A 12,270-nucleotide genomic window follows, 5' to 3' on the forward strand; every position below is an offset into this window, starting at 1 on the left:
CATTTTCTTTTTTTTTTTCTTTTCTTTTTTTCGCTGAACCGGCTGTGAAACACGTCGTCGCTTTGATAAAACTGGGGGAGCCGCCGCTGTAGATTGGTGCATCTGCTTGCGCGGCAACATGAAATGCACGCAGTGGTTAGCGCTGCCGCCTCACGGCGAGAAGGTTGTGGGTTCGATTCCGGGCCTGGAACCTCTCTGTGTGGAGTTTGCATGTTCTCCCTGGCTTCCTCCCACAGTCCAAAAACATGCATGTATATGGCTGCGTTCACACTGCAGGCAAATCAGATTCAAATCCGATTTCTAGGGCTGACCGTCCACACTGTTTTTTAGCAAGTGTCCAAACGGGATGTGGCTCTGTTCAGACTGGGCCACATTACTGACCCATCTGACAGGTTGGCGTAGCGGAGGCGTCGTCCAGCGTAGCGTGCGGTGTGTGACGTCACGTAATTGCGACAGCGGCACTTGTTGCGACACCTGCCCTGGAGCTTGGCTTGAATGGAGCTACAGTATCTCCCCACACACTGATGAGCCAATGAGTTTCCTCCTGTTTTCTAATTCTTCTGTCTGCTCCATTACGTTACAGCTCTGCACCTGGAATGGCGCCCTCTAGTGGCGCATTGGGTCTTGCGTTGCGTAGTGACGTCGCGGACAGTCAAAACCCACCGGTGTGTTTGGAGCTCTTCACACTGAGACGCATCTCTCCAAATGCCATTTGAAACTACCTCCCGAAAGTGGTTTCAATCCGTTTTGCAAAAATCGGATTTCATGTGGTTTGTTTGTGACTGTTCAGACGACAACAAGGCCTAAAAGAAAAAATCATATTTTGGCTGGCAGTCTGAACGCGGCTTTCATGGCCCTGTGATGAACTGGCGACTTGTCCAAGGTGTCACCCTGCCTTCAATCTATGACACCTGGCAGAGGCTACAGCAAACCCAGGGGTATTAAAAATGAATGGATGGATGGATGGATGGATGGATGGATGGAAGGATGGATGAATGGATGGATGGATGGATGGATGGATGGATGGATGGATGGACAATCGTGTACTTCTGGTAATGTTCATTATGTTTGCACGACTCCTCAGTTCTAGTCCTCAATGTGTCCTCCATGCCTGTTTTACTGCTTTGACTCCACATACCTGATTCTGCTTGACCAGGTCCTTTTAATGGGTAACAACAAACAACAGGAAAATGTTCGGAATAGGACTCGACCAAAATCTGCGCTCTCATCTGAGATTGGTGCCTTTGAGACTCTCAAATAAATGCTGGCAAACCAGACTTCGATTGTTCAGTGACAGACTGCATTTCCGCCACAACGAAACACTATGCAGTAATTACAAGCAATGTTTTATGAACCAGTGCAATATTTGCCAGTGAGTCCACAATATTATCTGTCACACAGCGGGGGAAGAGTTATACAATCCGCACCGATAAGCTACAGTGGTGGGAAAAAGAATGTTTTTTTTGAACACCATTGCGCATTGGTGATGCACTCCATGTATATCGTGCTAAGAATCAGTCTGGAGTCTCAAGTTCAGTTTATTTTAGTGCAGCCACCAACATTTAGCCACATGCTGCACCGTGCACACTGTTGCGTCTAACTCAGACCTGGACATCTCAGCACAATTAGGTCCCTTGTAACACATCCAGAATTACGAGGGTACAAGAACTTCAAGGATTGAGTTTTGTAAATGCGTCTTATTCCCTAAAATAACAGCTGAAATCGCTGTTATTAGCTCCTATAGCGCTTAGCTAAGATACATTCTATTCATTTGTGTGCAGCCAAACCTTTTGAAACACACACAAACACAAAAAAAAAAGTCTCGTGCAAATATTTAATGACTGTAATTTTAAGGGTGTCCAAAAACTTTTTTCCACTACTGCATATCATTAGAGGACTATTCTGCCTGCCTCTGAACGTTCAGTCAGTCAACGCCCTGTTTGTATTGATTTAGTGTATCTGTACGACGCCTTCGGAAATGAATCACCACCACCACCACCACCACCACTGACATCTGCTTCGCTCCTAAATCTGCAGCTGCTGTATTTCGCATGACGCATGTTTCACCTTTGCTGCTGCCCAACATGACAGACTGATGCAGCGCTGCGGGAGAAACGCTGAAAATGAAACGTTTAAATCCGGTCCAAAAAGCTGGCGGCTACGGCAGACCCCACGTCGACGCGCTCCTCTTCACATGCTAATCAGAACCGCCTCTTCTTCCTCTCTACACCGCAGCACTTTAAACATGCACGCATTAGCAGTTGGCTTTTCAAAGAGAGACCGTGCGCGGCACGCTTTTATATCTTATTTAAAAATACAAAAAAAAATGGGGAAAAAGGTGCAGAGGGTATTAAAAAATACTATATATATATATATTTTTTTAAACATACTTTGCTGCTTTGATGTGGGGAAGTATTTTTTTAAAGCGGAGTTGCTCATCTGTTATGTCAAAGGCTTGTCTAAGTAAATTAATATATAGTGGGCGGTTGAACGCAACATGTATGTCATGTACATGCACACACACACACACACACACATTTCGTCGGGTACGTGCACATATTCAAAGTCAACATGTACGGATTGGGAAACGAGCAACAGTTTTAAAAAAAATACTTTACGTTTGTGTTCCTAAAAAAAACAAAAAAAACAACAAAAAAAAAAGCACTTTGGCTTGTTTTTAAAACGTGGCGCAGTTCGTGCACGTGGTCCACCCCTTCCCCCGCCCCCCGCCGTGTACTCTCCACCCGTGTGCTGGTGTTGAAGTAAATATAAAAAAACAACAGCAGCTCCCTGCATTCTTAACCAAGCCGAGTTAAGTGGGTTAGGGCTTTGCTCCATGACCTACTTCCCCTCCCCAGGCAGGCACACCAGAGCACCTACTGCGCAGCCCTTTAAAAGTGGCGTTTAAGACACTTCACTTCAAAAAATAAATGAATAATAATTAATGAATAAACTAAACTAAAAGTAGGGTTCAATTATGTTGGAGGAGGCCGAGCTGGAGCCGTGCCGCAAACACCGTCGGTTAGCTCGACACGAGGGATATTTGGCAAGGGAAAATAGACTTGAATTTTGCATGTATGGAGGCTACGCGAGAGACGTCGGACAGCATATAAATGAGCTTGCCAGTATTCCCAAAGTGCCGAGGCAAATTTTGATCTATACGGAAGAACAAGGAGGGATGGGAAAGGGAAAATTATATCCTGGGGGAAAAAAGTCCTGACAATCAACGTTGACGCATCATCGGACCTCACAAAACAGAACCAACAGAACCTTGAGGTCGGTTCCACTCACCTTTAGAATGAGGTTACTCATTTCTCAATTAAACCGGGGAGCTGGGAAGTTTGATTTTGAAGAGTGTCAGGGGGGAAAATCAGCGTCTGCAAACTCGATGTGTATTTTATCGTAGATGTTTTTTTGCTGGAAAGATCTCATTTCAGTGCTGCTGCATCACAAAGGAAAACTTCAACCAAAACTTTACTATTTAATGACCTCTGAGGGAGACTAAACAGTCACTTGACACTCTACAAACTATAAACACCCACTGTTGATGTCTTGAAACGCTGCACTTTCCACTCAACTTGAAACCGAATAAAGACCAATCTAAACTATTGAACTCATTGTCACTGTTTAAATTAGTTTAAAGGGATGCAAATGTTTGTTTGTTTTTTTATTTATTCATGACCATGCTAATAATTTATCAAAAGCACATTTAGCTTTTTACCAAAGATTGCACGCATTAACTATGTATGCAGTTGTACGCAACACAACTGCGCCATGGCAAAATTACTACATGTTTATTCTTGGCTAAAAAACAAAGTCAGTGTCTTGGTTTTTTTCTTTCCTGTACTTAGCAGAGAAAGTAAAAACTTACCCAAACCGTTCTCACAGTCTGTAAACTCCAAGGAATGCACAGCTCGGTCGACTCCATATGGACCCATGAGCGTCCTGTTGCAGGTAAAGGGGTGAGGAGGGATGAAAGAGACGAGGCAGAAAATGACAAAAGAAAGGGGAAGACATGAAGTTCAGCATCAGTGCCGTACATCCTGAAATTACAATTAGAATTTATTGGTTGCAGGTTTCTTCAGGGTGAGACGAGACACTAAAAACCCTCTGCCGGACTAAATATAATTTACACTGGCAACTCCTGTGGTGAACAGATGAGATTACGTTCAACTTTATTGTCATTGCGCACGTTACACAAGTACAAAGCGACGAAATGCAGCTAGCATCCAACCAGAGTGTTTAGCGGTAAATCAAATACAACAAATACAAATACAATTGCGTACATGAGTGCAGGGGGGGTTATTGACAGTGATGCAAGGAAGCAGCAGGTAATCAGTATGGCGAAATGACAGCACGTGCAGTAGTGCAAAGTACAGTGGTGAGCTGAAGGGGTTTGGTTTTTGTCCCAATCGAAACTGTAACCAAGAAATTAACGCTGCAGTATTATACAATGCGTCTAGTCCGCCTGTTATGTCCCAAGAAGCCAGAACGTCCATCCTGACTTGCTGCCTACACTTTTCAAAGTGTGTTATTAAAAAAAACCTAATAATCTATTTTATTGTTGATGGTGTTGCTGCTGCTATTGGCCGTCAAAGCAGTGACACCGTTTCTGTCTTGTGTTTATATTGCTGCTGTAACAAACATGAATTTCCCCCCTTGGTGGATCAACGCAGTCTATCCTATCCTATTCTATTCTATTCTATTCTACCCATAACAGCTGGAAAATGCGAATGCTAAGGAAAGCATGTTGTTTTACCCAGTGGAGAAACCGCTGACAGACATCTTTCACACCCATTGTAATCTTGGCAATCTCTTTGAGACGAGGCTGGCACAAACCGTCGCACAATTACGTAACATCACAAAAAAAAAAAAAAAAAAAAAAAAAACACACACCAAAACCCCTCTTGCTTTGGTTTCGCCACGGTGCCTTCAGTTCCGCACCAATCCTGGATGGGCTGGAGCAGTTTTAAAGCTCGACAAAAGACGACGCTACAAATGAATTGGAAAATATAGGCCGGTGTTTGTGTTGTTCATCTGCAGACATCGCAGTGCTTGTAGACATGACCGTGTTCTTATACACTTGAAAAATATGCCACGACGTCTGCTCAGCAACAGCTCCCTGTCTCGTTTCGCCTTCTGAACGACACAGAGGATTATCAATATTTCAGCAGCCGAGGGTTTATCACTGCCGATCTGACACTCCCAATGCTGTCAGCCAGACAATGAGACTAATTATGGACAGCCGACTTCAAATGAAACCACATCCAGCAGGAAAATGTACTATTCATAAAGTCTGCAGGCGGGAGAGGAGCGAGGGCAATAGCTCGCAACGGCTGATGGACCTGCTAGCACACGATTGCATGGGTTCGCTCCAGTCAGTGCTCTACTTAATATATGTTTACGTGCAACCGATCCAAATTGTGCACTTCGTTGTGGGGTATCATTATAACAGAGCCCTGTGAAATTCTAACTTATCGTTTGTTACCATTGCTATTATTGTTACTGCGTTTCATTTTTATTTTTTTTTCAACTGGCGTTAACACCAGATGAGGTCTTGGCATTATCATAAGAATGTTTCGTTCTTCTATTCAGCTGATGTACTGCAGTGAAATGGAAGCGGGCCTGTACACTGTCACGTTTTTGTCACTGGACAAGTAGCACAAAAAAAGGTGTAAAAACTGGACATAAAAAAATGGTAAGATGTCACAAACATCCTATTTATCACTAAATCTCCACCCCTGCCCATAAGAGCCAAGTCTCTGGCTCACTTGATTTTTGAAGACCAAACTGTGGAAACGCAACGTGATGCAATGGCGTTCAAGGAAACTCCAAACTTTTCTTTTTAAATCACCAAGACACACTTTCTTATCTGTAAAACATTTTTAGTTTCTTAGCCTTAATCCCGTTAAAATTGCTAAAGCTTAAAGAGACATATGGGTCACATAGGGCGACACTGGAAGTTAGCAGCTTAAGCGGAGGGGAGTCACTGGTCCGGCTTTAGACATAACAGGAAATCAAAGCCACTCCAAGCAACTGTGGCATGTATTTAAAAAAAAATGCAATTTTTCGCAAACTGCCACATGTTTAACGGTCAACACTTCCGGGATCAGTGGCAAAGACAAAAATGTGAAGTGTCAACATCCTCAGAAGCAACTGAGAAGCGAAGACTGATGAAAAAGGATGAGTCCGTTCACCAGTCACCACATTCATCTGGAGCCTATTGCGCCACAGCTCGCCCGCTGTTTACGGTTGTAGTTGTCCAAAGGGGTGAATGACTACAAGTGTCATCATATCATAATAATACATACATGAATAAATAAATTAAGGACTTGAGAGCAACAACTTTGCCCGCATACTGTTTTAATTGCGGGCGAGCCCCGCAAAAACAGTCCTAATCTGCGGCGCTTCAAAGACGAACCAAAAAACAAAACAAAAAAAACAACCCACTCGTTGCGCGCGAAGCGCGAGCGCCAAAGGCTCCGAGTCTATTCTCGCGTGTTTTTTTTGTTGTTGCTTTTTTTTTTTTTTTCTACGCGGTTCCGCCGCCGGTGTGGGTCTTGGGGCATGAAAAAAAAACAAACACACATTTTCATCCGAGGAGAGCACCTTTACACCACCAGGTTCGGTCACCCTCACCGCGGACTCGTAAAAATGCGCACTTACGCCGCCTTCCTCGCGCGCGGCTAGCTTGTTGCTTCTCCGCGCCTTTTAACTAACCTCGTGGCTTTTTTTTTTCTTTCTTTCTTTCTTCCAACAAACAGTACAAAACGAGGAGCAAACAGACTAAGAATTATTATAGAAAACGGGAGTCGCGCGCTTCTTCCCTCGCGCCTCTCGGTGACAACCTCTCCACCCCGACGCAAGCAAGCAGGGACGCGGACGGTTGTCGAACGCAGCCACGCCACCACACGAAACGTGATTCTTATTATTATTTTATTTTTCTAAAACGTACCTGCTAATGATGACGGCTCCTTTGTACATGACTGAGAAGGTTGGCATGATGACATGGAGCCGGTCCCAGCCCGCCACACTACTCCACGGAGCTACACGGACGCTCGCCCGTCAGCCAGCAGCCACATGCCGGTGCGTCTGTGAAGCAGGCAGCCGCTAAATCCAGTGAAGCGCACTGGCCGCCCCGGCTCCGAGCCTTCCCACCTTCAGCCGCACATTTTTTAATCTCTTACGTAACCAAAGGAGCCAAAATAAATAAATAAAAATATAAAATAAATTGGGGTTGAAGAGGGGGGCAAACGGGAGGGGGGAAAACACAGAGACAAGCCGGATATGATTTCGGTTGACCTCAGAAAGGATGATGGAATGGTATTTATTTCACTCCGCGTGGAAAACTAGGGCGACTGTTTGTTTATAACTTGAGACGGGAGCCGAAGTCGCACGGCAAAACTTAGCAACGTCAGGATTTGTGGATTATCAGTCAATGAACTTTTTGCACAGCTTTGAACTTTGCATAGTGCTGAATCACAACCAAAAGGCGTCACAGAGCCTTTTTTTTTTTTTTTTTTTTTTTACAATCAAAAGGAAAACCAGCTGAAACCCTCCAGAGGAAGCAAGGTGGGACAGTGGCCAGGGAAAACGCCCCTATGGGAAGAAACCTAGAGCAGATCCAGACTACAGAATGTCAGAGGTCATCAGCTTTGACCAGTTGGGGTGAAAAGGAAATACATAAAAAATGTAGAGCGCGAGAGATAGAGACAGAAATAGAAGAAGTCAGAGTGTCAGACAGGCCAGAGTGAGTTGCAGGGTGAACAACAAAGCTCTCATAACACAGATGTAGGTATATATATATAAATAAATAAATAAAATATAGAAATACAGATGAACATGCATACGTGTGTGACAGATATAAATGTAAACATGTAGATGTATATAAATAATATTGTGTGGTTATACATTTAGATATTATGCATTTAACTCGACCTACATGTACACTAAAGGGCTGCTTGAGCTGCTGTCCACACAGAACGTGTTTATTATTGATCAGCCACTATCAATTTGAACAGTTTTGTCAGCAACTTGACAGAGTCCCTGGAATAATCGCTGCCGCGGGGCCAGTTCGAATAGATAGATGTGCTTCCTCTGCGCTGACATGTGCAGCCAGAGAGATTTCAGACAGCCGGAGGGGCTTTGTGCCTTTTAACACATTAATACATAAGTGCCCCGCTCTCCATTTGGATACAGCAATTTAATCCCCAGTTGACATCCATTACTTTCCATTGACATTAGTCACCGAGGTCTGAGCATCTGTGTTTCCTTATTGCCAGCGCAACCCGAAACAGCATGTTCATACTCGACTAAGTTCATTAAATTATCATTAAAAAACATGTAGCTGCTTTTTTTTTTTTTTTTTCCTTTACTCTTGCAGAACCAACAGCGGATCTCGTTAAAGGACGCGATACGATTGATATGATACATTTGACAGCAACCTGTTAGAAGGTAATGAGACGATAAACAGGTTTGGGGAGCAACTATCCAACTAACATTTCTCATGCCAACGCATGAAGCATGAAACTGCGCAGCCCATATGACTGCATGGTTAAATAAACTACTGCAAAGCTCGTAGAAACATACCTGGCAAAACCTAGAGGCACTTTCAGCCTTTGGAACATGTCTTTGTTGCTTTTTAAAGCCTGCATTTTTTTTTTTTTTTTTTTTCAGTTCTCCTGTGGTTAACAGCGGACCTGAATATTCCCTGTCATGTTGCACGGCATCTGCATGCGCACTCCACTGTGTGAAGACTGCCAGTCAACAAGGAGATGATAAGCTTATGGCAAAGGATAATGCACACAAATCCTTGTGGCACAAGAGGGCATCTTCATTAGTCCCCCAGAGTCACAGAGTTACAATTTCAATGTTTAGGCTTTATTCTCTCACAATATCCTTTCCAAATCGTATGTAAAGATGCTACTACCAGTAACGTGCAAAATTCACTGACGGCAAAGACAAAGATGCAGAATTGAGCTCTGCTAAATGAAGCCAGCACCTTTTTTTTTTTTTTTTTAACCGCAGTCTTTTTCTGGTAATTTGGTGCATTTTTAGTTCTGCAACAAATTGCACGTGAAACAAACAGAACTGTTCAGGTTTACTCCAGGAAGCATTTCTTCTTCAAATGAGCACGTTGTACAGTACATCCCGTGCTTTTCACATACAATGTGTCGTCTGAAACGCACTGAGGCATTTTGGTTTTTTTTGTTTTTTTCTGCCCATTTTTTGGTTGAACAACCAGGGACGTCATTAAATAGAGATCCTCTTTGCATAATTACTGCAGAAACAGACTTGAAGGGGGCTTTGAACAAAAAAACAAGTATGACAGTTGCTGCTTCAGAGGCAGAACTGAGGATGAGAAGATGCAGATAATGAGTGCTTGCCTGGACAAGGTATTTATTTACAAGGATACAGAGGGTAAGATGAGGACAAAGAAAAATACATATATATATATATATATACTGTGCAGCAGAGCAGATTGCTACACGCGTAAGTCAATTCCTTTGAAGTTACAAAATGATTTGTCTTCATTAAAGACTGAAGCATTACTGACACCTGTGTGCAATTTGTACTGCGATTGATATCTGTGCCATTTTCTCATTAGCGGATCCAATGAGACAACCAGACACGTGGCGGAGGAAATGCAAGGGAACCACCAAGGAATAAGTTAAATGCGCACATGCGTGCAACATGACATGACGTGACAGCAGAGTATTGGTGTTGAATAGATAAATGGATTAAATGAGAATTATCTCCAACCCTGCTGCTCTAAGCTCCCGGGAACCTTTTAGTGTACGTCCATCATTGTGGTAGCATCGCAGCTGACAGCTAATATAACTGGAAATTGAGCTTTCGGCTTCAGAAGCTGAACATTTAATTGCAAGTTGTAGAAGTTAAAGGTACTAGATAATCAATTAATAAATAACACATTTCTATTTGTTATATTGTTCAGAGAAAAACCTAGTGTTTTTAATCATATCATCGGCTGAAGTGATTTCCTAAATTATACCATCCTTTAACTCCCTTTAACAACGATTAGAGCTTGTTATAAAGACAGTGGCGCTAAGTAAAGTGATACTCCAGGCACGCCAAGAGTTTTGATGTTTACCCAGTGGTTGCGATTAGAAGACGCTGGAGGTCATCCAAGCTCTTACCTAACCCACAAGTCTTGTCCTGACTCCAGAGACAGGCTTTGGATGTACAGATGTACGCCTGCTAATGCTCGACTGCGACGGTGGCCAACTTGTTGCCTTCGGCGTTGCCCTACTGAGCGAAGCTCGCTTGTGCACTTCTTCGCCTGCGTCTCGTACGGCGAAATAAAATATCTGTGTTGAGCAGCAGGTTTTTGGGACATTCTTGGCTAACAAGATGTCTCTATTTTATTTAAAACTGTTTTAAAAAAAAAAAAAACTACATGGCCAGTGACAGTGCCAAATCCTCAAAAAATTTATTTTTGGTAACTCGACAGCAATATCCCTTACCAAAAAAAAAAAAAAAATGATAATAACCTAGTTCTTAAGGATAATCCTGGGTTTAGTGGGGGAGTTTATTTCCCCGCACGTCTGCACACAAGGAAGTGCGCATGGAAGGACAGATGGCTTGGCTAGCTGCGCCAGTTCAGCTGAGGAGGGCGACATTAGCAACTACGTCCCGTGACCACTCCCCCTTGGGGGCTGTCAACTTGACTCTGTACCACAAAAGAAGAGAATAAGAAGGAAAAAAAAATAACAAGGACGAGAAGCCCCCCTGTTGTCCAGAGGCAGCCGCTGCTTCCCTCTGAGCTGCTCAGCGAGGTAGAAAAGAGTGCACAGCACAGCGCTCTGCACGCCACAACTGTTTAGCGGATCTCGTACACCGACATGGGCGCTCGACCTCATCACCTTCGTCATCACAATTACTGGTGGCCGGATGTGAAGTTGTCACAGTTTGGTAAACGTCACCGCATGCCATGGCGGAGAGAATTCTGTGACAAGATGGACTTGTAACAGATGTCTCTCTTTAAAGTGTGTGATGACAGATTCTCCCAACCCAATTTCATCATATTTGCTGATGTAATACTTTAACATGCAGCATCTTTTAATGAAATCAGACAAGAGCCTGGAAGGAGGAACGGCTGATGAAACGGGACGGGATCTCCGACAGATCAGCCGGTTAAAGCGCAGTGACAGATTCTATTTATAATTATGAGAAAAGTCATTACGAGCTACTCTGTGTTGTTATTGTTTTATGTGCATGTTCGGTTTTCTTTGGGCTAATAAATCATAAAGAGGACGAAGAAATAAGATACATACATTTAGGACATGATAAAAACATAAAAAAAAAAAAAAGCAATCAGCAATAGCATCAATTAACACTGTTTGTACAGCAGTGTTGTTGGGATTACTCCATAAAAGTAATCCAACCAAAGAAGTAATGTAATTCCTTCTATAACTACTTTGTTTCATAAGTAATACATTACTAATTACTAATTACTTTCTTTAAAAAAAAAAGATTTGAGAACGTCTTGTTTCCTGCACATAACGTACAACCAACCACAATATTCTTTCATGTAGACGAAATGAACTCAAAATAATGTTTGTATTTCCAGCTGTCAAACGCAATTGTTTTTTTCTTTTGGTGCGTCATCGCATATCAATGACGTTGCAACATCATTGTTTTTGGTTGTTTTTCTAAATTTTGTGGATAATAAGACATTTTTTAGCTTGCAAAAAAATTTCAGAAAAGTAATGGAATCAGTACTTGATAAAGTAATTAAGATATAATTACCAGTTTAGCCAGAGTAATCCCATTACATTACTCTGTAACTAAAAAAGAGTAATTTAATTACAATAGTGGATTACTTAGTAATAGATTACCCTCCAACACTGATGTACAGAGTAATCCAGAGTAGTGTGTTCAACAGTGAGCTATGCGGGCCGCTCACTGATATCAACCGACCGTACTGTGAATCACTCTCACTTTCATTCACTCTCAATCTTTGAACACTTCTCTGTTCTTCCAGCCTTTGGTGTCGAAGAAAAAAAAGCCCAAACATTTGGATTTTCCTCCCTCTGAATAAGCGGCAGGGGGAAAAAAGGAACAAAATCAGTCAATGGTGCTGTCCATGGTGCTGAATCAGAGAACACCAAGGGTGCTGTTCCCTGATGTTCGGCAGTTACTTTGACTGATGACAACAGCAAAATCTGTCGAAAAGCAGGTGAAGAGTTTAAGACAAATTTCTTTCTCAGAATTAAAATCCTAAAAAAACAAACAAAAAAAAAGTCCTCA

The 12,270-nt window shown here is 42.7% G+C and overlaps 1 protein-coding gene across 4 annotated transcripts in view; it reads right to left on the reverse strand.

Moving 5' to 3' along the window:
- Positions 1 to 12,270, reverse strand: part of LOC142892344 (syntaxin-binding protein 4) — a 63,113-nt gene that overhangs the window by 38,573 nt on the left and 12,270 nt on the right. For 2 of the 4 annotated variants that reach the window (XM_076032436.1, XM_076032435.1), the window contains exon 2: positions 3,872 to 3,945. In XM_076032436.1, coding sequence (XP_075888551.1) covers positions 3,872 to 3,945 — 74 coding nt within the window. Of the gene's footprint in view, positions 1 to 3,871; positions 3,946 to 6,955; positions 7,227 to 12,270 lie in introns of those variants that run through there. The other 2 variants (XM_076032438.1, XM_076032437.1) reach the window with 2 other exon arrangements.

The sequence above is a fragment of the Nelusetta ayraudi genome, unplaced genomic scaffold (assembly GCF_046127955.1).
Source record: "Nelusetta ayraudi isolate G7.1 ecotype Tasmania unplaced genomic scaffold, CSIRO-AGI_Nayr_v1 ptg000034l, whole genome shotgun sequence".
NCBI classification, from domain to species: Eukaryota; Metazoa; Chordata; class Actinopteri; order Tetraodontiformes; family Monacanthidae; genus Nelusetta; species Nelusetta ayraudi.